Source organism: Ixodes scapularis, unplaced genomic scaffold (genome assembly GCF_016920785.2).
Source record: "Ixodes scapularis isolate PalLabHiFi unplaced genomic scaffold, ASM1692078v2 PGA_scaffold11__112_contigs__length_91849675, whole genome shotgun sequence".
Taxonomy (NCBI): domain Eukaryota; kingdom Metazoa; phylum Arthropoda; class Arachnida; order Ixodida; family Ixodidae; genus Ixodes; species Ixodes scapularis.
Genome location: NW_024609837.1, coordinates 72,651,816 through 72,678,460, shown reverse-complemented (window position 1 = coordinate 72,678,460; position 26,645 = coordinate 72,651,816). Strand labels below are relative to the sequence as shown.

Here is a 26,645-nt window from a genome sequence, read left to right as displayed (position 1 = left end):
GGAAAAGCTCCATCGGCCACGATTCCACCGAACGCGACCAAGCGAGCACGGCAGTTAGGCATAGCAGGCACTCCGCGACTCGGCGACCATCTGCCCACGATCGGCTGTTGTGCTGAATGGAATATGCCCGCGCGACCTCTTGTGAACCCTTCCCGCATTATACTTTGATCGCTGATATCAATTTTAGATTAAGAGGTCAATTTCTTCCTCTTGTTATCTCGTTGTTTCCCGAGGCAACGGTGACTCTCGCCGGTGAAAAAGCGGTGAATCTCCGACAGACGCAGGAAAGGTAAAGCAGCCATCTCTTTGACTAGCAGACGTAAAGCAGACGACGTTAACTGCGCCAACACGCCGACGCCGTTAAAGAATGAGGGGTCTCGCCGCACACGAAAGGAGGGAAAAAGTATTTGGAGGGGGGGGGGGGAGGAACTTGCGGACACTAACACGCACTCTCGGTTCTTACCAAACAAACCTCGGCGCCTCGGGACACCTCGCCAGTGACTCCTTTAAACTTCCCTCCTTGATGCGCGTCTGCTAGTTTTTAGACAAAAACAACGTACCGCTCGAGTTCTTTCGTCTGCCCTCTCTGAAAGGCGAAGTCGCACGAAAGGTAAGACAGACGCAGACGACGTTGCGAGCAGACGAGGTTGCAAAGGAGCAGACGACGCTCAGGTAGGGGGTCGCGATCAGCCAATCAGGGCTCGGCGTTCTGACGTCACCGCTACTTTCTTTCTCGTGCGCAGAAGACGAAAATGAGCCCACTTGCGAGGCGTATATAAAGCGGGTACTTACTTATTTAAAATCGAAATATATTACGTGGCCTTCAATTTATTTTGATTGTACATGCGCGGGTAGTTACTGATCCAGTGTTACTGCGTAGTTCTTGCCGTCTCCCTCTATTTTCAGATGTTCTTCGTTCGTTTGGCACGTATATCCCTCAAGCTGAAAAGCGCCGACGTCGTGTTCGCGCTAAGAGTGTCCGACAGTGCACATAAATACATGTACGAAGCCGTTTTAGCACCATTTTTAATGCGACGAATTTGAAAGAAAAACGCCGTAAGTGACCAATTATTTCGTCGGCCTAACTGAGAAATGTTCCAAGTTACCTAGTACGTACGAATTATTCAGGATATTTGCTCTTATGATCGAGCGCAGAGAGAAAATGCACTCACCTTTTCCCATAGAAATGCATTACCGGAAGTCAATTTTCGACTGGTTGCTGTCTGCTTCAATTTGCGTCAGCACACTAGCGCCACTTGAGCCTCTAGCGTACATTATAATAACTCTATGAAATAAACTAGGCATTGATGAATGCTTATTATCCACCCAAAGGTAGCGCTAGAGGTCACAACCAGATGCCAAAGTTTCAACCCGATCCGATATTTTATTCAAAAGTTATAAGTGATTTTCTGAAAATTTTAATGGCAAAATAGAGCCCATTTTCACCTGTTTTCGGTTTCTGGTGCAATAGAGCCCCATGTATTTGAAAACTCCGTCGGCCGCCATTTTCCCGTTGAAATGTTTCGTCAGTGTTTGCGCTTTGACTCGCAAACACTGTGGCGATTGACGTTTCATATGCAACAATATTAGTATTGGAAAAAGAGAATAACGATAATAATTAGCTAAAGAATAATACAGAAACACAAACGCGGAGAGATAAACAAACAAATAAGTGGCTACAAAATACGCATACACCAGCTCACCTGCATACACATAAAATAACTGCGCGCTAGCACAGGTATCTGAAACAGACTAACGTACACAAGTACAGGGTAAACACAAAAATGAACACTGGGCTATACAAATGTAAAACGCAGAGGCAAAACTCGCACACCTTAGAATGCAGGTGCAGAGTTACACAAAAACGCGCATAAACTCACATACACACATACTGACACAGGGACTGACATACATGCTCATACACTCTCTCAAGGACACGTACGCACAGGTATACGTGAACGCACGTATATAAGTGAGCGGGCGCGCATTCGCTCACTTGCACAGGCAAACAGACACGCTCACGCTATTTCACACGCACGCGCACACACGCGCATACACACACACAAACACAAACATGCGCGCCCGCGCGCAGACAGGAAAACGCATACACGCACCCTCGCACATAGACAAACACACATGTGCAGAGAAAGACACAGAGAGAGAGAGAGTGAAAGTATCGAAAAAAGGAAACGTTTTCGGATCAAATAATCTAACTGCGTATTGCACCTCCACTAGCCATAAACGAAAAGAAAAGAGAGGGCTGATGTTTTTGTTGCTCTCGATCACGGCAAAGTCTGACCCGAGAAATCGTTCGAAACCTGTAAATGAGTCCCACTTTCGCAGAGCGCGTTTCCTTTGGGTTATGACCCAGACGCCCGTTCGACCAAAATAGAAAGAATACAGGGTGCGCATTGATTATTTATGTGTCTCCTTTATGTTTCAACTCGCTTCGCTTGCTTGTCTTCGAATTATATTTTATCTTTTCTCTGCACGTTTTATATTTTTTTTGTCTGGTACGGAACTTTTTATTCGCAGCGGAGCCAGTATTTGTAACGGTGCTGTTGCTGCGCCTTTATCTTCGGTATTTCTCTCGTTGGCTCTGCCGTGTCATTTCTCCACCGTACTTTACAACCGCGTCGAATCAGGTCCTAACGCTAGCTATTGCCTTTTCTCTTCTTATCGCTTCGTTTGTGTTAACGAGTTTGATTGTATTTATTTCACGTTGGAATTCTTACGGCCTGTCCGGTCCTCCCACATTCCGTCTGCTCATGTATAATAAAGAAAGACCCGGTGTTCCCTTGATGACAAATTTATCTCCGGACGCTCTTCAAGCATTTCGGAGCATGTTTACTTCATAGATATGTGTGCTTCGATCATGTCTAAAGACAATTTGTGCATTCCCAATCTGACGAGACTATCATAAATTAGACACATATCAGATGTCTGCAGATGGTTTTTTTATATGACATATTGCCATCAAACAAAAGTTCTTGGTAGCGACCGAACTCGCTTACCGACTCTTCTCAGGGTTGACGTGACCCTAACGGACGTAGTTACTTTTCGTTTTGGACAACTTTCCTTTCGTGTTGAACTAAGGTGTCACGTGACGTCACGATGTTACGTAACCACGTAACTTTAGCGGTAAACACTATCCTCTACGTGTAGTGAACTGAATTTCTCACTGTACCGAATACATTCTTCTTCTAGGTGTCGCGGATACATTTCACAGCTAAAAATGACCCTACAGGAACCAACAATGACCCTGCAGGAGCCACAATGACCCTGCAGGAACCTCGCGAATAACGGCGGCCGCTTTAAAATAAATACACACATGAATACTTCTAAAAGCGCATCAAATAACCCAACAATACCATGAACATGGAGGACAAAGAGCTATTCGAAAAAACAGTTTGCGGTAAACCCTAATCAGTTCATCAAGACATCATTAGCTTGATCTACGCAGAACCTTCCCCGAAGCAGCTCCTTTTTCTTTTCATCCTCACATGAACAATAGTAACAAAAATAAGAAACAAACGCCAAGTCACCGTGTTTCATATAATCAGGAGGGGCTTGCGGTCCTGGAAATCTCTACACTTCCTTCAGAACTAAGCTGACAGTACTGTAGAAGCTGCGTGCTCATTGGGCCAGTGCTACGTCTATTTGTTTCCAACGTGATCATACTCCCGCCCACACACACGTTAAGAAATTGGGGTCGAATGATCAAAAAGATATGATTGATTATTCCGACGAGCAAATAGCGCCCACCGCAGTGTCAGCTTAAGGGCGAATAAAGTTACACTCTGTTCGGCCCTAAGCTTAATGTGAAATGAAAGCCACGTACTGGTTTCTCTTGTATTTAGTCCCCGTTTCGTCACGTGTTTTCATGACCAGAGAGCACAGTCAGGTGATGAAAGGGAGGCTTTTGATTGGTCCGACGAGTACGTAGCTTCAACCGCACTGTTAGCTTTAAGTTGAACGGAGCGTAGGAGCATCATTCGCCTTTAGGGAAGACGACCGAGAATGAAAGGTGAATAGGTCTACGTCATGTAAGAAGGTGGGTTAGGGTCGGGGACAGTTGGGGGATGAAATCGACAAACTCGTAAATGAAAGCCACGCGGGGGTAATAGCGAGAACAAGTGGGCGGGTTTCGAAAGCGTTGTTTGGGCTCGATGGCATAAGACGCGAGAACACCGTGTCCCGTGGTAGCCCGGAACAAACACACGTGTGGCGATGGGAAGAGAGAGAGGGAGGGGAGTAAGAAGGGAAACGGGAAAAATCAGAACAAGAAGTGTACCGAAAGATTGAATTCTGCGGGCTGTTGTCGGGTGAACGAATTCTATCGTGGTTGTAATTGGTGCGCGGCACAATCAAGGCCGGTAATATTGGGGTCTTCAGCAAACAACCTCACAATCGGAAAAGGAATGGAGTGTGCTGATATCTTTGCAATCTTTTTTTTTTCTGTTATTTTTTTGTTGTTGTTCACTGCCCACTGTTGTTGCAATGCTTTTTGTATTTTTGTTTTGTGGCCTGGCGCGTATTTTTTGTCTTTCATTTCTCCCCTTCCCCCAACTGGGTCATTCCATGCCAAAGGAGACGGGAATTTTTGTCATATTTTGGATATGCTTGAAAAAAGTAATATGAATAAAAACACGTTTGAAAGTAAGGATGGCTAAGTTACAGGGTTGAATTACGTTTATTTTCGCTGACGTCATGCTCCAAAATGTGGGGAATCGGAGAAAACCTTCTATATTTCGAAAAGTTGCTAAAAAAAAAGCTATTTTTACCACATAATTTTAAGTTTGCATGCAATCGATCACTAAGGTATTCTACCTTACCTTGAAAGTAAAACACCTTGCGCCGCCATTTTGGGTCCAGACAGGCACTCCAAACCGAAGCACATTTTAAAGATTTCTTGATTTTGTTTTAGTCAACTTGAAATTAAAGTTTAACTAAGAAACTTATTTCACTTATTTTTCTGAACCTTATGCTAAACTAGGTTGCATTAGACTTATAAAAAAGATACTTTGACAGTTTTTAATTAAATGGTGAATATGTCACTTTCTTCAAAAACGGCCATATAGAGAGTAAAAAAAGCCATGTGGGCAACGGTGCTCGCATTTTCTGAAAAAGCCGAAAGGTTAACCATCCCCTTCTGTTCAACATATAAAAAAATTGGAAAAGTACTTTTTGTTATTTTGGAGAAATTATTTTTTAAATATAAGGCAGAACAACATCGCCGCCAGGCGTCAACCTCGTCGGCAACGCACGCCGTCGTCTGGTACGGCCGAGTGAAACACTGCACGTGGAACTTAATTTCGTTAATTATATTTCTATAGCTAACGCTAAGAATCTTGAGATTATGACATGTCTGTTTATAGTGACTAGAAAGTGCATATTATTTTTTTGCTCTAATCATTATGTCCGGGTGCGCTCGCAAGTTGAATAGCGACCAGTCGAAATATTGTTTGGGATATTTTGTATCAAAGCCGAAACACAGCACATTTGTAGCTCAACGACATTTCTTTTTCTTATGCACATGAATGTAACATATAGTCCAGAAATACTATATACAGATGTCACTCAGATAGAACTTCAATATACCAGAAAGGGCAAGCGAATACTCATATCTAGGGGTTTTCGATAGAGCACACAGCACGAACGTTTTTTTTCTTTTTTTGATATAGGGGAGACATATATTTTACAAGTGGTAAACATGCAACATGCTTCTGTTCCGTTATAACCTTAGAATAGCCAATGGAGTGAATATCCACTTTTAATATTCTGCTTCATCCAATGTTTCACTCTCTGTTTTTCAGTAGCACTATGTATTTGCACCACAATACCTTTTCCTTAAAGAGGAAGCCCAATCACCGTTATCGCTCGGCATCGTTGACGATCTCCCGCATCCATTATTTTGTTTTTTTACAAGCAAGAGCAGCATGACCGAAAAGTGAAGACGCGCCGTCTGCTAACCAATTCTGACGAACCATCTGCATCCACAAACTCGGTTAGCAGACGACAGCTTTGCCTCCCGTCACCTAAGCACATGCAAAGTGAAAGTAAAGCCTTCAAATTAGTGTGCCAAAGGAATATTATTACGTGGTAGCTAAAATAACACCGACATCCATCATGCAGGAAGAGTTTTGCAAGCGCATATAAAGACGTCGCAGCAGACGGTTCACACCGGTGGCGTTCCAGACGTGCCGCAGTGTTCTAGCCTATGACATGAACTGAAAGCTAATGAAACACTGATATTCTAAATGTGATATAGTATTTCTGGATTATTTTTTATTTATTTACATAAGAAGAAACAAAAACGCCGGTGAGCTGCAAATGTGCTTTGTTTCGGCTTTGATAAAAAGTATCCCAAACAATATTTCGAGTTGTCGCTATTCAACTTGCGAGAGCACCCGGACATACAGTTTAAAGCAAAAAAATATGCACTCTCTAGTCAATACATTTTTCGTTTAGAATTGTCGACCAGTTACATCCCTGAAAAAAATTATATAAGCTTAGGTAATCGCCAGTGGAGTACGAGTAGCTAGAGGAACTTTGACAGACACGCGGTCTTCGGGAAAAAGAACTAAAAGGTGGGTGAAAAACATCAGGGCTAACAAGAGTATCACTTACTAAACTCAAATTGTCAATAGGGCAATGTGAAAAGAATGGATGTAGAACATTTCCGGCAACATTTTCTAGCCCGTTGAATTCAGTAAGCCCTTTAAGACGAGCGAAGTACATGAAACAAGATATTTTTTTGATATTTTCTGAATTACCTGAGTTAATTTTTCCAGACTCCCAATCTACGCCGGGGAGATTGAAATCCCCGCACAGGTGAACGCGAAACTTCGAAAAGTTAATATGCTTCTCAAGTCTTTCAAAATGATCGACGAAAGCAGTTGCATCCGAAAGAGGAGGAACATAAAAATTACCTATTAAATAGTTAAAGCCATCGGCAGCAACAAGTTCTACCCAAACACATTCCGCATACGTTTCAAGGTCGTATCGTCTGCAGTTAGACGTATAACTGTCCACTGCAACTATCACACCACCGCCAAACTTTTGAGCAGCCACCGCGTAATCTCTGTCCCTTGGATGGACTGTAGAGCAAAAAGGAAAATAGCTATTGCTTGAAATTTCGTCCAAAAGCCACGTCTCCGTTAGACAAATAATGTTGAACGCGGAGTGCGTATGCGTAACGCGGAGTGCGTTGAATGCCGTACAAGTTAAAAAAAACACTATATAGGGAATGGAAGGGCATCATGAATGATTGTGTTTAATGTGCTCGTACTTTACCTTGAAATATACTGTATTTATATACGTTACTTCAAGTACATTGCACCCGGTGTACTTACTACTTTACTTGAAGTACATAACCTCTCATTTACATTGTGCTTTACTTGAAGTACTTTTTAGATGTACTTTATGGAACACTGTAAACAAGAAAAAACTGTCTAAAAATCAAGCTCAGGCAGTGCTAAACCTCAAAATAGAAATGACACATTTTCAGTACATTATTGACCAAACAAACGGGAAAGTACAAAACAATTAGGCTCGCAGAAGCAGAACCAGCTATCAAAGCATTTCTTTGAAAAAAACATTCGAGTCATATTTGGGCAGCACGATTTCGCCAACGAACCAAAACCTATGTACTTTCTTTTTACCATAAAAACATAAAAAATAACTTCAAAAGTAATTGGCTACTTTTTGACGGTAATTAGTAATTTTCTCAATTACTTTACATTTGAGTAATTTCTACTATACTTAAAATACTTTTGAGGTCAATGCTCAGTAGCCTAACTTAATTACTTTTTTCGAATAACATGTACATGTCTGCATCCTACTGAGTAAGTTCTGAACTAAACACGATGCGAAAAAGCGGAAATGATTAGGAAGAGAAGAAGGGGCTCTTTTTCACGTCATGTTTAACCAACAAGCACGCCAGTTGATCTTAATACAAACTAAACCTGGTCAAAAAAGCTTTGCGGCATTCTGTAATTCCCGAAACTTCATTCGCCTCTAGGCAGAGAAAAAATATGCTACGCTATTGTTAAAGTATTGCCAGCCTCTGCTGCGTATGTTTTCACGTATGATTGTCTTCAGTTGTCGTGGTGATCGCGAACACATTTTGTTTTCTTGTTTGTAAATCGAGACAATGAATTGATTTATTCGTCTAGTATATGTTTTCCGAACACCAGGAGAGATTCGAGTCATGATATAAACATTTTTACCGACGATATAGTCGCACATGTCCGCTCGAAGTTGAGCAAGTGCTGGACAAATACGTGTTTGGTGGATTCAGCGGAATTTTGTGCTTACTTAAAGGGGAGTATGAATCGCTTTTTTTACGTTCGTTAACGAGCGCAAAAAGGAAATGAATTACGTTTATTATGTATGGAAGTAAAAAAAAAAAAACTTATTTTTAACATAAACGTGTTCCGTGTCAAAAAACAAAGTTCCCTTATAGACGGCATGGCATCAAGTTACAGGTATGCTTGGAAGCAGGCATTCGCATGATGATATCGCTGGAATCAATAAAAATACTAGCGAATAAGCAAGACGTTTACCAGCAATCAGTCTGTTCCCTTTTTTACGTTCTTTACCCAAAATAACAATCACGCAAATCCGAGATTTTATATGGGACAATAAAAGCTGTTCCACGTGACGTACTCCCGACCCGAAATCTGGTAGGACGTCATGTGGATGGCCTTTCGACCTACACCTTTTTTTGCGCGGAGGCTGTGTTTTCCAGTTCGCTCGAGCGTCTTTCTCGTATTTACCGATGGCACCAGCCAGTGTAGTCGGTAGCATAATGCAGCACCAGCTTATAGTCGAAATTTTACATATCGCTAATTGATTAAAGGCGATCCGGCGATTGAAATGTCCACCCGTCGGCGCCCAAAATTTTCTTAATATATCCCATCGGAGAGACTCTGAACGAAAATAGAGCAGGATATGAACGGGATTATGCCTTTATTCTACACGTTCCTCCAAAACAAGAACTAAAGCTCGTTGCTAGTTTTTCTCAATCTCGGAAAGAGTTACAGTTACAAGTTCCAGCGGGTTGAAATGAACGCCTTCATATTAATTTTTTTTGAAGGTTAGATGGTCTGGTTACATTAATGTTACATTTGCGTACACAATGAAATATTGTGGTGGATAATCCGTGGATGATATAAAGGGAGCAAGCGAAAATATCCACATATCGAACGATGTCTCGAGTCGCCATGGTCACATTTGTTCCAGTTGTTTGTTTTTTTACTATCCCCTCGACACTTCCCCTTAACTTGGAATCTGGGGCACAAATAGTCGCGAATAAAAAAAAATGCGTGCTAATACGGGTAAAATTGCTAAATTTTCAAATTAAAGAATAAAAAAGAAAGAAACGCCGTTCTCGTCGCCGTTTCCTCGGAAACCTAACGAGTCCCCGTTCTACCATGTTGAATGAACCTCAGACTGGGGCAGAAATGAACATAAAAGTCGAAGGAACAGAAAGTTCCCTTCCTTCGGCTTTTATGTTCATTTTTGCCCCAGTCTGAGGTTTATTCAACATGGTTAACATTCACCAGCTCGCCTGCACGCTTACTATTTTATTCCCGTTCTAGTTTAATAGACGCAAGATGAAACCTAGAGTTAGTTCGCTCCCCTTAAAAAAGAACGCGTTCCAGCGACGGCGTTCCTTGGAACGCCGTTACGTTCGACCCAAGATTACGCGGTTTAGGTACCTTCCAGGACGTGCTTACTGAGCTCTGAAATCACCTGCCATGCTCGTGCTTTTCACCATCGCAAAAAAAAACAAGAAAAAAAAAAAACGACGCGGGTAATTAAGACGTGGCGTGCCAACCAATATTAAAACGTGCGGACGTTGTTCAACAATATTGCGGAAGCCCGCCTACCGGAAGTCGTTAGAACTTTTGCAAAGCCGCCTTATAGGAAAGTTCAGCCGTAAACGCACTCTATTAAGGCGATGATTTTAACACTTCTACAAACAAATTCACGGCAGAGTGCGTCTTTAAAGTTTGTTATGAGAGTCTTTGTTCGGTAACACCACTCTCTTTTCTAGTACTGTCTGCTTGAGTAAACCTTGTTAGTTACAACGCACCGACAATGAACGCTCCACACTGCTGCCAGTGACATCTAGGTGATTCCGGAAACAGAGCGCTCAATTCCAGGGGTATGATTCCAGTTCTTTGAGGTAGCTTCTGAAGATAAGGGGGACCTCCAGACTTTCGAAGTCACGAGCCTCCAGGTGGTTCTGGCTTCTGGGATGCATGTCGCTGTCACGTGTTCACCCAATACTAACGATAAAAATAGTGCTGGGGTAATATTTGCACAATTTTGGCGTTCAATCGAATTACTTTTAACCAAAAAAAACAAAAAAAACCTTTCTCTTCAAGACACCCTTTTTGAACTTTTATACGCAGATTTTGCCTTCCTCTTCCTACGCTTTTACCCTTAAAAAAATAAAAAAGAAGAGTTGGTCATATCGGGCACGTCTAGAAAGAGAGCGTTCATCAATCAGATTCTTTTGTTATGCTAATGCTTTCTTGAGACTGGGTTTTAAAATGAGAGTCGAATATTGAAGCACAAGAAGATTTTTTTTCCCTTACAACCTGATCTCCAACGTTACGATCAATAATGTTTCGTGTGCGCCGTTCCATGATTATTTCCGGTCAATATTAACCTTTTTTTCAGTCACCAAGGATTGCGTCGGTTAGGCGTTCCTGCTTCGTTCGTAGAACGTCATAAAAAAGTGTTACCTTGAAGTTATAATTCGGCGTCATGCTCTGGACACTCTACGTTTTTGTGAGTATTTTTCTGCGTTTTAATACTATTGTAGGCATGGGCGAACAGAGGATTTTGGGTCCGACTCGAATTCGAAGCGAATGGTGATTTTGGTAGAATAATTTAGAATCGAATAGTTCGAATAGTACAGGCAAAAAATACGATATGTATTTTTTTCCTGTACGATACGATATAAAAAAAGATATTTTTAAACTATAGCTTGATATTTGCACTTATTTGGTATTAGATATTCTGTAATTGTTAATTTCAAGTGTATTGAGTTCGGTAGCACGAAACAGTCGAAACGGTCGGAAGCTTGCGCCACCTTGCCGTAAATCCAAGCCAGAGTAAGTGAAACCCGTTTATATCGAACTAGCGAAAAAACGACTACCAGTTCGATATGGCGGGTAATTCGATATAAAAGTTTTAATGAATTTGACTCTCAAGAATCCACTTTCTGCTGAAATATTACACAATAAAGCAGTCTTGCATCTTCTGCTGCTTTTTCTCCATTGCATCCGTGATAACGATATTTTCTACGCTATCGACGGACTCCCAAATACTGAGGCCGCTGCCTTCTATATTCGCGCACTCGCGCCGAACTATGCCGAGGGCACGGAGCACGTCCAATGGGAGCACCTTCTCCTGCTGAGCACCGTTTTGCTCTGCAAGTTGGCTTTCCCCTCAAACACGTGGGCGCGTGGGGGGAAGCCAACTAGCAAAGCAAGATGACTTTTTTTTTTTCTGGGTGGCCGCGTTAATTTAGAAGAAAAATAGGGGATTATAGTAGACCGTTTTTCTCCTCCCCTCCGCTACGGTATCCGTCAAGAAAACGCCGCAGCTGCGCGTGCGCGCCGCCAGCCTTATCTGCATAGTTCAAGATCTTGTGGCGGATTATGGAGCACGCTCTCTCCGCTCTCTCTGCAAAAGATATATTTTCTTTTCTTCCGGGCAATCGGTGCAACTGCCCAAAAAGAAAAAAAAACAAAAAAAACAGCGTGCGTTGCAAGCTGGCTTTCCCCCAATACGGCCACCACATTGGGGAAAGCCAGCTTACAGAGCGAAACGGCGCTCTTGGCAGTTTGATATATTGGTAGCGGCTGCTATTTTTGTTCGATGCAACCGTAGTTTTTGCTATATATCATCGCTTTAACATTATTGTGCACAAAACTTGTTCGATATAAAGAATAATTCGATGTGAGCGGATTCGATATGCTCGGGTTTGACCGTATTTAGAAAGGTCGAATAATTCAATATTGTCGAATAATTCGATATTGTCGAATACTTAATTTCGATTCGAAGCGAATGCCGAATAGGAAAGAATTCCGATTGGATATTCCTAATAACCTAACATTCGCCCATCCCTATGCTATTGGAATGTTTAATATACCTTTTTCCGTATATATTGTGGTTGGTTCAGAGGGTTGGCAAGTCCCGCAAATTTCGAAAGCGGTAACTAGATTAAATTTTGTTTACCAGCCTAGCATTTTTTTCTTGCCCTAGATTTTTGTAACATCATTTAATCCACAAAAAAATAGTTGAATAATCGCGCAAGCAAGTTCTTGATGTAGGAATAAATATTGTACTCAAAATTCCTTGTCCCCCTGGTGAACTTCATAGGGAATTTTTATATTACAGCTACACCCGTCTTTTTTGGGGTGGCGGAGAAAAGCTCACCGAAAAAGTTCACCGGAGAAAAGCTCACCGAAAAACCGGCAGATAGAGAGAAAATTTCACCGGCCTTTGAGTGAATGCGGAGAAAAGCTCACCGATTTTTTAAACTTTTTCTTTGCTTTGAGGATTGTGCGTCACAATCCTCAAAGCAATTTAACAATTAACAATTAGAAAATTAACAATTAGAAATTATGGCAATTTAACAGAATTACAATTTGTCACTTCGTTAAAAATAATTGTCCCCTTTTCTGCAATATTCTTGACGTTCACAGGGCATATTTACTAATTCCTCAGGAATCAGCAATCGCCCATTTTGTATATTAATGACGCCGCAAGTGTAAAATCAAAACATCGGACACCCGTGAAAAAGACAACAATTTATTGACAGCTTGACAGTGCGCCGTCGGTAGCTCTGTCAGATAAAGAGGTTTTTTTGTTTTTTTCTAGGTAATAGGAATAGCGGTGTGTGAACCGTTTCAGCTACGAAGATTGTGTGGTGTCTGATAGATAAGTAGGTGTTTGTGGATGTAATCAGTGTCGGCTACGTTTCTTTTTTTTTTCGTTATTTTAATTAATAAAATACTAATTGCGAAAAGAACTTTGTTCCGTCGTGTTTGTTGTATTCACTCCGTCTTCGTCGTTTGAGCGGTTCTCATCGTGTACAACATTTACCAACTCGCCCAGTTCGCTACCAATAGAAGACTAGTTGTTATACAGGTCACGAGTAACAACACTGACAGTGTGCAGCTCTGAAGTCATGGGTGGCTCGCCGTACAAGGGCACTATAACACTAAGGCAAGTTGTGAAACCACCAGTACGAACGGCTGAAAAACTTGCATGACCTTCGGAGAAAGAAACCTCGATATCCTACTGACCGTCCTATCCTCTTTTCAAAAGTCTGTTTAACAAAGGCTTCAAGGAAAATTTCCTGCACCGCGTTGTTGCACATGCACTTCTGGATTTTCGGAGTTTACAGTTTTGCTTTTTAGGTTCTGAGCAGACATTATTAAGCTTTCCAACTTTTTTCTGTTCTTCAAGTTCATAATCTTTTCAGTCAGGCTTTCGCTGCCTCAAAAATACACCACAAAAGAAACACACACAAAAAAAAGCAAACTCGCCCGCAGTTATTAATCTGCGAGCAATATACCGAATAAGCTTAATAAATATTACAAAAAAGAAGATTTTCTTTATTACAAAGATGACGAATTTTAATGATAATACATTCATATATACTACGCAGGACCAACCATTCTCCTATATGAAAAAAAAAAAAAATCGGTGAGATTTTTTTTGCATTTACCGGTTTTTACCGTGAGCTTTTCTCTGGTGAGTTTTTCTCCGGTGAGCTTGTCTCGGGTGAGATAATTTTCGGGATTTCTTTTCTCTGTAGTGGCATTTATAATAGACGAGTAGTAACCGAGTTAGCACTAAGTAGTTAAATCCGCTTAAGCCAACTACGGAAAAGGGATGTGGTATAGCCGTCGTGGCCATTTGTCTTCTGCTTGTAGTGACTTCCCGCAGCGCGGCTCTTGGGATTTTAAAATTCTGGCCAGGTTTGAAGAATATTCATGGGGTGATACATTTTTAAAAACCAAAAGAAATATGTATTTATATTCACCTATGGATTACTTATGTTTCTGTCCGGCATGTATGCGCGATGCACAATTACAAACACATGCAAAAAAAGAAAAAAAAAAAACGCGCATAAAACACAACCTTAGCGTTGTTTGCTCTTTGCAATTTTTTTTCAATTTTTTCTTTATATACTTTTGTTCATTTTTTTGACTGAGCTCTCTCTACTATTTTTTTCGTATGCTATTTTTTTCTGCCTCTCTTTCCTTTCCCCACTAGTTTCATAGTATATATCTATCATTACCACTTCCTTTCCTCCTTTCTTTATGAATTTTTTTTCTTTCTTTTCATCACTTCTTATCTCGAACATCTTTTCGTTTTTAAGGTGTGCCACATATTGTACTGCTCTTTTCGCCTTTCCTAAATATTTGTTTAATTTCCTTGTCTTTTTTATGCTGTACATCTATTCTAGTCGATATTCTATTCTATTCTAGTCGATATTGTTGCTCATGAGTCATAACCCAACATTTGTTTTGCGATGATATTTTTTTATTTCTCCGGTTCTTCTATTTTTTTATTTATTTGAATAATAATGCCGGCCTACTTTTGTTGGCCAAGGCATGTGAGTACATAGGTGACATATCAACAGCACAGCTCTAGTTGTACATGGCTTCAAAAACATAGTTGAGAAAAAGTAAAAGGCATATAGTACAAACGCTTCCCAATAAACAGAGGTAACACTTGTCAACTGATTAGTCAAATGGATTTAAAACTTCATCAAAAGCGCTGACAAATGAGTCGAAGGTGACACTGCCTGTAATGTTGTGAGGCAGGCCATTCCAGTCTCGGACAGTTCTCGGAACGAAAGAGTGGTTAAAAATGTCTTCTCTGCATTGAAACTCTCGAAGAAGATTGTCATGCTTCTGCCGTGTGACTCGACTGAGATTGTACACAAGACAATCTTCGAACTTCAATCCAATCTTATCATGTATTAATTTATACAAAATTTACGTGAGCAGAAGGAACTTCTTACAAGCCACGCTATGGCGTTCCTTTCTTCTGGGATTTTTTTATTTCCAATGTGATGTCAAATAAAACTCTGTTCCAAATTCCTTTAAATTATTTGTCTCCCTCCCTCACTTAAACTTGCTTTATTTTGTTCTTCACACTCTCTCGTTCTTAAGCTGTCCTTCCCTTCAACGTGCCTTCCCTCCACTTTATCAAGACGGCAAAACAAAGCAGAGCACCCCTGCCCAATTATCCTCTTTACAATTCTTCTACCATAGTGGCATTGACAGGTCATACTTATAATAATAAAATAAAAAAAAGCCGACTCACGCTCTATATAATAGACCTCCGTTACGAGGAGAACAAAATGGAACTCAACCCCGAGGCCTCAGTCTCTCTATTGTCGCACCAGGGCAACGTGACCTGCATGGGTATCAGCAATCTCTTGGTCGACGCCAATTGCAGCTTGCTCATCAGATCCCGACGGTCCGCAAGATATCGGAGATGACCGCAGAACTTGGCTGGTCTACACACCCCATAAGAAGTCCTCGTCATTTGTTGAGCTTTTTCTAGATTTCTCCGGCCAATCGCAAGAGAAACTCAACCCTCTTTACCGACTCCAGCAGGGTAAAACCGAAAAGCCTAACGCGATTGCTCTTTTCACTATACTATGCTTCGCAATAGGTCTTACCGTAGCCAACGGCACTATCCGACGTAGCCAATCAAAAAGCACCAAACTGAACTGTCACGGCTCCCGTCGGTTTTGTACATCAACAGCTCGATTCGGCTTGAATCGACTCAGCATGACTTAGCCAAACTTACACTGACTTGGCTAGACTCGGCTTGACTGGCTCGCTGGCTTATAGCTGGCTGAGCGGGATGCTCCTATTGAGCGTTCACTCTGATCTCTATTGTAGTACTCTGGATCGCGAATCGAGGCCCGACTTGCTTGTGTCCAGTGGAGCCGCCGGCTGCCATCCCTTGACACCAGCCAATCCACGGGACTCTGGAAAAATCGAGAAAAAGTGCCGCTTCCTCCATTTCTAAGTTGTTGACGGCACTGCAACTTTTTGGATTCCTTTCGGGAAGCCTATGAAATAGCTTGTGCGCAAATATTAAAACTGACAACCCTCACGGTTCTTATAAATAAATATTTGATGGTCGAGAAAGACTCCACCGGGCGAAAAATGTAGTGCAGCTCAATGAGACAAAAGTTACCTAGAGTTACCTCGGAGTCGGTGGGGGTTTCGATGAGTTGGGTTTAGCAGACGACAAGATTGAAGGTTTTGCTACGCGGTATTCGCTCACTCCCAGAAAGTCGCCGTCAACATGGAACTTTTTCGGCTTTCATCAGCTTCTGGGCTTCCCCGAGGACGGCCTTAAGGACGACAAGTTTCTTTGCTCACTCCACGACGAGAGCAAGCTTGCCAGCTTAGCCGTCGGTGCTCCGGCATGTTAGATTTCTAATGGGCGTTCGAACGCTCGACAAATACTGATTCGCTCACCAAACACCCGATATAATAATCGCAGCAAATCATAAAATACTCGCTTTTGAGCTCCGCGCAGAAGTTCCAATATTCCTACTTTTGTGTGTTTCTCCCGTAGGCTTCCGTGTAACACACACGGTTTCAAGCAATGACCGCCGGCGGTGCCACCGACGGGCTGCTGACTCGCGATCCAGCCTACTACAGTAGAGATCAGTAAGCGTTAGCGGTCATCGATTGGTGGATCGTGCTGGAGATAGTGCGTCGTTTGTGGCTACCGTCGTCACGGACGTGCTAATAGGTGTCCCCGGCACGACCGCAGCTCGGAATGCTGTGGGCTAATGACGCTGGAGTGTTCTCGCCACCCGGGATCAGAGGAGGGGCGGCTGGCAGGTCAAATGGCGTTCCGTGATTGACGGTGTTTGGAGGACGTTACCGCTTTCCAACTCTGGATTGGAGGGGAGGCATGGCTGGCTTCCGTTCCTCATTGAGTGTGGGTAGATTTTGTGGACTGCGATATTTTGCGTCGACGAGGCCCGAAGAGGGTCGCTGTGTTTGCCGTTTCTTCTAAACGAGGCGAGAAGAGTCTAGCTTGTACGCGTTACTCGAAAAAAATAATCAATTACAATTTTAATTGCGTTTCGCAAAATATGTATCCAGTTAGACTTCATTACATAGAAAGATAAGTAATTGGCCGCTACTTGAAAAAATTACCGTAACTTTTCCTATTACTACCCAAACGATAGATTTTCCAGTCGCCTTAAAATTGTGTCCCCTGTGCTGTCCATTTTCGGGTTAGAATCACCGAATTATAAACTACTTATGTTATTAATTTACCAACATCCGTAGATTAAGAAGTTGGTTTAGAAATTGGTATTCAGTGGTGTCCAATATTAGATTAAAATCACCCGATTCATGAACTACAAATCTTCTTCATTTACCGATTTCGATAAACCCAAACGTGTACGGCACTCGTAACGAGTAATTTTATTACTCGTAATAAAATTGTACAGTATCGTACAAGTAAGGGCGAGAGACCGCGTTTTAAGGCGTCATGGCTATATTCGTTTTTGTAATGGCTATTGAAGTAAGAACTTTCCATGAGAACCCCACACTAAGCTCCCTCGCTCCTGTTGTTGTTGGTCGCACCGTATCCGGACCATCGGTGTGAATGCCAGCAACGGAGCGCAAGTGTTAATTTGAAGCCATAGCGCATGCGACCAATCGTGTTCCGCCGAGAGGAGTGTGGGATTGAAAGGGGGGGGGGGGGGGGTGCAGTGGCCGTTGCGCTAACACTTTCCTCTTTTCCCCCTTTGCGTCATAGGAACGCGGGTAGCGCAGTGGCGTAGGAACTGCGTATTAGTGGTATCGCGCCTTCATCGTATTTGAAGGAATCTCTAGACGTGGCGATTTTATTCTTTGTGTCCTTTACACTGATTTCAGAAGTTATATTTACAGCGGGCAAATGCTTCTTTGAAAACTTTAATGACAAAGCGGGCCCGTTTTAGGAACAATCACTCCTAATTTTCATTGGTACCTGTTCTTTCTCCGGCGCACATTTTTGTTACTTCTAGATTGCATCGCAAGAAAACCTGCTGCTCAGTGTCGGTATAGTTAATAAGACCATTTGAACACCGTGCTTTTGGCCCGTGCAAGCTTCAGTGTTCGTGGATATGTGACGGATTTAAGCTGAGGAAAATGGTTCGTTACTTGTTTATGGTGCTAGCTGAACATGCCGGAAGAACTCATAGAGAAAGGAAAACTTTCTTTGTCTTTATGTGTACTTTCGTAATTTTCACCTGGCACAATAAGCAAGCAGTGAAGCAACTTGCTCAGATTAGAGCCGTCACAAATTTTAAAACATTAATGGCTTTTTAACTTTACTTGGAATCCCAAAATTTTGTGTGTCCGTTTCCTCTAAATTTAGCAGTGAAATTGATATCACGAGACCTATACACGAATTTATTTTTTCAGCTTAATTTAGTGGAAAAATTGATGTCCCATGACATGAAGTCGCCGGATATACAGACCAATTCAGTTTTCACGCTAACTTTCGCAAAAAAAAGTAACGTCACAGCCTATAAACCAAATCAGGTTTCCCGCTAAATGTGGCGGGAAACTGGCCTCACGTGACGTTACCAGACATCACCTGACGTATACACCTCGGGGAAGTCGACGGCACGTGAACAATACGTCAACTTAGTTTTCCCCCTGAATTCAACGGGAAAATTTACGTTTTTGGTCAAAACATCAATTCATTTTCCCCGTTAAACTTAGCGGGAAACCGACGTCACGTGACTTATACAGAAATTAAGTGACCCGGTTAATTTAGCGGGACACTTTACGTAGCGTGACCTAGACACCAATCCAATTTCTCCGCTGAATTTAACGGGGAAAATCGACATCACGTGGCCTATGCAACTATTCAGTTTCTCCGCTAAATGTATTGGGGAAATATACCTCACGGGACGCACCAATTCTCTCCCCAATTCCCTGTCATGCATTTCATGCATTGTAAGCCTTTAAAGGTAAAGGTTGCTGCCAATTTTGTTCTTTCAAGTTGCCTGTACCAGCGGAGTGGTTGCATTTTTTCTATTTATCTATGTGTTCTTCCTTCATGTTCAGCTGGCAATATAAATTTTAAAACGAAGGCTCGTAGATATGCATTAAAATTTAGGATTGGACTGGTTGTTTCATTCTGACCTAGAGGACTAAACACCGCAAAAAACACGGACGTCGCGGTATTTGGATGTTGATGACACGTGACCCCGGACGTCGCGTGGCCCCTGACGTCACGTGACCCATGACGTCACGTGACCCTTGACTTCACAGGCAGGTTTTTATTGGCGGTTATGATATTGGCTACTTGTCATAAGTTGCTAGCTACGAGTTAGTGTAAACCATGTGATGTATCATGTTACGGCCTATGACGTCGCGACCAGTTAGTGACGCTAAGTGATCCTCAACGTTGCGTGATGCATGATGTCGCAGAAAAGATTTTCCGCGGTGCTGGTCATCCTGTATTCTTGTCATAAGATGATAAATGAGGGGTGGTACTAGAATGACGCATGGCCCATCATGCTACGACCCATGACGTCACGGCAAGTTGTATGTTGATGTCAGGTGACCCATCATGTTACGACCCATAACCTCACGGCAAGCTGTATGGTGACGTACCATTGCCCTCGACGTAACGTCGAGGGAAATGGTATGTCGCCATACAGCTTGCCCTTTGCCCTTTACTTTACGGCCACTATTTTTCTCAGTCTTTGTGATCCTTCATTCTCATCATCAGTTGCAAACGACGAGTTTACTTGTCACCGTTTGCAAACAACGAGTACGATAGACCATTTTCCTAATTACGCGCCATCTAGAGATTTCTGCCCCGACAATCGTACCTGATGAACTTCTAAAAAGGGTCTACTGCGCATGAAGATTGCGCGGTAGAAACAAGCATTCGACGCTCGTTCCAAATCAGCACTATTAAAATTGACTACCTGCCAATAAAAAGTTATTCTCGATGAAATCGCGCTCGACCCTTCTTAAAACGTCATAGTGAGCGTTTGGTGAATGTGGGTAAGGGACCATGGCGCCGCTTTGGGTTGAACCTGTGATAAACAAATCTGGACTTGGCTTTTCCACTATTTTCGCGTGTCGCACACACCTGGACTAGGCAATACTACCGGGGTATTTTATACTTTTACGTTGCCCATCAGAGGCAAGCGTAAGGCACATATAGAGCCCTTTCGAAAGTGTGTTTTATTTTAAAGGGTGCGAAACCCCTGCACACTAGGGGATAAAATGGACACAGCCAAAGTAGAAGCAGTTCGCAACTATCATGGTGTATGGGGTGCACACAAATTTCTGCAGAAATGGCAGTCACCCGAATGAGTGTCGTAGAAGAGCAGTACGGGGTTGGGTATGAGACGCTTATGGAAGTGTAATCTTGTAAAATTCGTGCGATATAAAAGCATTGCCTCAGACATCCACGTCAGGAAGTTGTAAGCAAGCACCTTCATCTGGAGGCCAATCATCCAGCGGATAGGGAACGCGTTTCTAACACCCGTACCACCATCGCTGAAAGTTGTGAATATGAATGTTACTAATGCAAATTCGCCACCATGTTATGCAACACTAGACTTGAGTTTCCGGCGGTACAGGTTGTTCCGCCACTGTTCAGAGGTCCGAACCCTTTGAAAATCGGCTCGGGATTCAACATGCTTGCCCCAAGTGGAAAACATGTTGAAGCTCAACAAACGCCTCTTTTGTTACGTCACTGGGAGCAAAGGTTCCGTTCGTTATAAGACGTTACAAGACGCGCTCGTAGAATTGAGTAGATCAGATAGTAACTACCTTTTCGGGGAAGGGGCTCTTCTTGTATTCCAGGTGATATTCTTTGATAGCACTTGCACTTTGTTTATTACAGAGATGGTGAACACGAAACGGTCACTTTGCTATTTTGTTTTGCTTGTGAGGGTTATGATTTTTTTTTTTATCTCTCCTGCTAACTCTGAAAGCGTCTACACAGCAGAGCTTTCTTGAGTTCTCTCTGTTCTTACACCCGATAGGCACTCATGTCTTCCTCCTTTCTTTCCTTCTCTTTGTTTCTGTCTTGCTACCAGCAGGTGATGTGGTCCGAAAAGTACCGGTGCCGGCCAAAAGTTCAAGTCGCGCCCCTAGTCAAACTCTGCTTCTACCGAGCGGCAGTCTGGCCCGGGGTCTGAGCCCCGGCGAGTACGAACACCTCCTCACAAGTCCTGACGTCCGCAATGTCACCACTCAACTGGGACAGACGGTGTACCTGCATTGCGTCATGGACTCTGTTGCAGACCGAATGGTGAGCGAAAACCACCGATCATCTTTAAACACCTCATTGAGTCTTATGTAGAGAAGACTTTCTTAAAAATTAGTCTGCAAATTTATAGAACCTTGAAAATTCACTCTGGTTTATCCGATTGCTTGGGCGACTCGCAGAAACTTGCATCAAAAAAACAAGCGTGATAAGCTCGAAAATATATCATGGATTCGTTATCTCACGCAAGAGTTCCCCGAGGCGCGTTACGTTTTGTTAAATGACCGGAAATGATTTATTTGTTCGTGGCACTTTGTAATTCAGTTCTTTTTCCTTATAAGCGAAAAATTTAATATTGTAATTTTCTTACGCTTCTTTTACTAGTAAAAGTGTCACCCTCAAAGGCTATTGTTCGCTTGTTGTTGGGGATTATACTTCACGGTTTTACTAAAGAGCTGCATTATGGTGATTAGTTCAAAAGAGAACGTAGAAGTCCTCTATAAGTGGTCAAAACTAAGATTCGCTAAGCGAGTGACAGACCAGCCTTAATTGACAGCTGATACAATGCAAGCGAATTTATGAGTGGCCAAAAAATCTTATTATGGCACCGGTTTTGTCTGCTGGTCGGTGGCGTTAGAGCATAAAAATATTTCGATGTATGAAGTTGCATACAGCAAGTCGGCAGGGGAGGTAGGCCGACTGAAAGTCAATAGCTAATTCCGCTCTTTGCAACTATCACAGTTCTTATGTGATATTGGACTCGATTGATACTTCAGCACTCGGTTCTAACCTGTATTTTCCCTGATTTAAAGCTGGGAGCACGCGCTGGGAGCGAGACATTGAAACAATCGCCCTGCCTTCTTATTTTGTCAGGGACCTTGCACCTTTCTATAAAATCGCCTCAGGGCGCATTCATTTCTGCGCTTTTGCCTTTCGAGCCAACTCGGGAGGACGTTTTGCGGCTACGCGGTCAAAGCTGTTTGTGCACGTGTGCACGCGCACTTTGAGCTCTCCAATTGAAGCTGTACACTCGCATCTGATCATGTTGTCCAAATTGTCCCCGAATGTTGTCGAACGTTTTAAAAACTACAGATAGCAGAAAAAAAAAATATATAGACGCGCAACACGCAGAAGCGCAGTAATGCTTGTGACCTCCGCTGGGCTCCTATCAATGACGATGAATATCCAGTGTTATTGCATTGCTAGCAGTAGGTGTTTGAATGATTCTGATCTCCTTGAAGCCGCTCATCTATGTACACTCTTCACTTTCTGTGTCCCTGTGCTACATAAATGAAATAAGAATTAAGGGGCAGAGGAAATGGGGATCACCGAAGGCATATCAAAATACGACATGAATACGTGCAGCCTTAAAAAAAGTCTTCGGAAGTAGAAGGAAATGTCTTTGAACCTTAGCTTGATACGTTTCGTGAGTGGCCTTTAACGGGACTCACGCTTATTGCAACGCGAAACACGATAAGAAGCATCTTGGCATGTGTTTACGTTTGTTCGATGTAGCTTGTGTGTGCGTGTGTGTGTGTGCGAGCGTGTGTTTGGTGTATTGGAGAAGCTCGCACTTCTATTTTGACTGAATGTTCGTCATGTTTCTACCTTTCGTTTTCCAGTAATGTCTCCGGCCGGTATTTGTTTGAGGATCCGGGATTGCTATGGTGAAAAATGTGTGAGCTGATTTGCCTTGGTGGTTTGATTTGTATCAGCGTTCACGGGTTGTTTGAATTTTTTTTCACATTTTTTTGCCAGTGTGTTTTGCTCACGTCTGAATGAAAGGCATTTGCTTTCTGCGGTGCACTTCTATGTCAGCTTTATGCAGAGCCACACAGTAAGCACAAAACACCTGCCTCGAGTCGTTTTTTTTTTTTTTTTTTTAAGATTGAAGGTCTAGTAAAAAACCCACTTTGGTGGCGGACTTTGTTTGTACGTGACACCAACATCAGCCGTAAATGTTGACGCTTCTCATACCCTGCTCGGGCGCAGACTCGCGGTTTATGTCACTTTCAATCTAAAGCAGATCGTGTGCGCCCTTACATTTACTTCAAGGAATTATGTCGATGTCGGGTTTCCGCGGAGTTGTGCAGTGCACGTGTATGGTGTACAAATATTTGTAATGCACCTCTGTCTGTAATCCACCTGGGTGTAGCATGTAGTGTACATGCGTGTCTAAGGCGAGTACACTTTATCTGTCCAACATGTTTATAGAGTCATGCGTTATATGAATGTCCCAAGCCTTGAATAAAGGAAGAGAAGTCCCTACATATGGAGACGTGTGCCTGTTACTTAAAAAATGTTATGAACTACAATTACGAATTACCAAGCCTCAAATGGAATTAATTACCGTTACGAATTAAGTTTGATGAAAACTGACGCATTACTTTACTCGTTCGGTTAGAAATTACTTTAACGTTACTTTTCCAGCACACTTATCAAGACAACCATATAAACAATTTTTTATGTTTTCAAAAATGTTCTGCAATACTACCGTTCCATTCCTCATACTCCGCATTATGGCAGTCCTTGTAAAAATGGAATATTGCATTGAGGAGAAATAATGTAGGTTCACTCGTTTTATTTGTAAGCTGACAAAGCAGCGAAAGCTGCCACCACACCGACCATTCCTCAAGTTTACGGCGGCCGAAATGATCCCTGAAATTTTGCAGACAAAGCCATTGGTGCGCATGCCCAGTAGCAGCGTCTGCCTCAGCTAGGAGATCAAGAAGGCACTGCCAATTCGGCGTTGTCTTTTTGGTATTTGGTTTTCGAATATTTGTGTACGCCTTGCACGTCTGTCGAGTGGTTCTAGTGACCGGTCATACAAATATAACCATGTTTTCTTTGCAGTTATTCTCCTCTTGGCATTGTTTTATATAGTGTTGATTTTGCTATTATTACTCTGCTGAATTCGCTCACGATGCTCCAGATTTTGTATTATATTGATATTTTTAGGAAGTAACTAGAAATATTTTATTCGTTACTAATATTTTGTAATAAAATTACATTACAAATTACTGACTCTAAAGAGTAACGTCGAATGTAGAGAATTACTTAAAAAAGTAACAGAGTCCTTCCTCAGTGTGCCTATGATACTACAAAACGTCAGAACAAACCGTATAAAGACAAATACAGGTGTACAAAAATATCCGGTTTATCGAGCTTCGAAAACAACAATAAAAACTATAAATAGGTACCCTACTAGACGTTCAAAAACAAACCGTAAAATCCTGTATTCTCCCCATATCCTTAAGGTGCAAAATTACGCCGAAATTATTTTTGAAAAAATATACTCGAACCTTAGTCTCCATTTTAACGGAAACATAAACAAACTCAATTATAAAAGATAATTAACAATGTGTTTCGTCTTTATTTTATAACGAAACCGAAATTTTAGCGCAACAGCGCCACTAAACCGCAGCGTGGTGGCTGATTTTCGCCCAAAGATTTCATAAACCACTCAAAGCTTGGAAAAAGGTAAGTGCATTTTCAGCACGGGATTAGGCGGTCTCTCGTAAGACCACAATGACGAAACGCTTTCGTATTAGCGGAAAACAAACAGCGCAAGGACAAGGGCAGAGTAGAAGGCGGTAGACACACACAGCGCTGACTTACAACTGAGCTTTATTGGCACTGACAACCTGTATAAATACACAATTTGCCCGGCCCAAAAGCCAAGAAAAGAAACACAAGAGGAGGACTACACGTGTTCCTAGAGTCATCTGCAGGCGCCGTTGCTCTCCGATCTGAGTAGAATAATACACTCCTTTTCCGTCAAGCCAAGTGACGGGGCACTAACACACTCAGAGCCCGATTGTCCAATGGCGCGGGCTTCTATAATCTCACGTGTCAGTTTATCTTTTTGTTTTCTGATGACCGTGCATCGTTCAAAAAACGGAGTACATCCGCAATCGCGGCAATGCACCCAAGGTGCCCTGACACAACCTGAGACACATTATAACGATGCTCTCTTAAACGCTGATTAAGACAACGTCCTGTCTGCCCTATGTATCTCCGGCCACAGGACAGGGGAATAGAGTAGACAACACCCGCAACGCATGTAACAAACTGGCTTTGGTGTTTCTTGGCGCACACCTGTCTCTCTACTACATGAGAGTTCACTCTTTTGCACATCATAGATAGCTTGTCTGGAGCCGAAAAGACCACGTGAACACCAGCTCGGCGTCCCACTTTTTTCAGATTATGGGATATTTTGTGTAGGTACGGTAGTACTGTGATGTTTCTGTTTTTCCTGTTAACTTGTTCAGCATTCTCAATCCGTCTTCTCTTTAGTAGAGTTTCCGCGACTGCCATTAAGAGGCGCAACGGGTAGCCCGCGGCCGTGAGCCTCGCTACTTGATTCTTAAAGCTATCCTTGACTAAGTGAAAGCAGGATTTATTAAGGGCGTTCTTAAAGCAAATGTTGATGATTCCCCTTTTTACCAGTTTAGAGTGGGCAGACGAAAACGACAGGAGGGGTTTATTACTCCTTGGTTCATAAAGCCAGCAGGTGTGTGTGGGGAGACACTGCAGCCTAAGGTCTAAAAATCTTATGGAACCGTTTACTGGTAATTCGTGCGTGATAACCAGTGGTTCCAAGCATTTACTAAAAGTGGACAAAACCTCAGAAATTTCGCCAGCAAATTGGTCTGAGTCACAGTCAACAAGCACTAAGTAGTCATCTACAAACCTAAAAACCTTTTTTACCCTAGAGCCTTCAAGTCTATTAGATAACATTCTGTCATAAAATGCAAGACAAATGTTGCTCAACACGGGAGCTAAACAGGAACCGATGCATATGCCGTTTTTCTGAATGAAAGTTTCTCCATTCCAAGTTGTAAACGTCGACTTTAGATAAAAGGTTAAAAGCTCCAAGAAGTCTCTTACCCCCAGACCACATTCATTTTGAAACGCTACACACCCGTGGTTGTCAACACACTCTTCGACGCACATTAAAAGCTCCGTGTGTGGAATCGAGTAGTATAAGTCCTTAATGTCTACGGAACATGCTGAGAGGCATTGGTCAGGGCATTGTTTAAGGAAGTCTATTATCTGCTCCGAGTTTTTTACCTGAAACGGGTCGTCAATAACTAAAATGTTCAATTTCGTTTGTAAAAACATGGCCACCGACTTCTGCCACGTTCCAAATTCCGATACTATAACGCGTAGCGGACAGTTGGCTTTGTGCGTTTTAGCTGAAAAAAACAGATACAGATTCAGGCCTCTGCCCCTATCGACCGCTAGGGCTAGTTTATCTAAACTCAGCCGTTTGCAAAGTTTACGTGCTTCAATTTTTACTTTTGCTAGGGACACGTCATTCCTGCGTA

General features: G+C 42.4%; 1 protein-coding gene across 1 annotated transcript in view; it reads left to right on the top strand.

Moving 5' to 3' along the window:
* Window positions 1-26,645, top strand: part of LOC115318512 — a 220,761-nt gene that overhangs the window by 152,742 nt on the left and 41,374 nt on the right. The window contains exon 3 of the mRNA XM_040500511.2: window positions 21,149-21,360. Within this exon, the coding sequence (XP_040356445.2) occupies window positions 21,149-21,360 (212 nt within the window). The remainder of the gene's footprint in view (window positions 1-21,148; window positions 21,361-26,645) is intronic.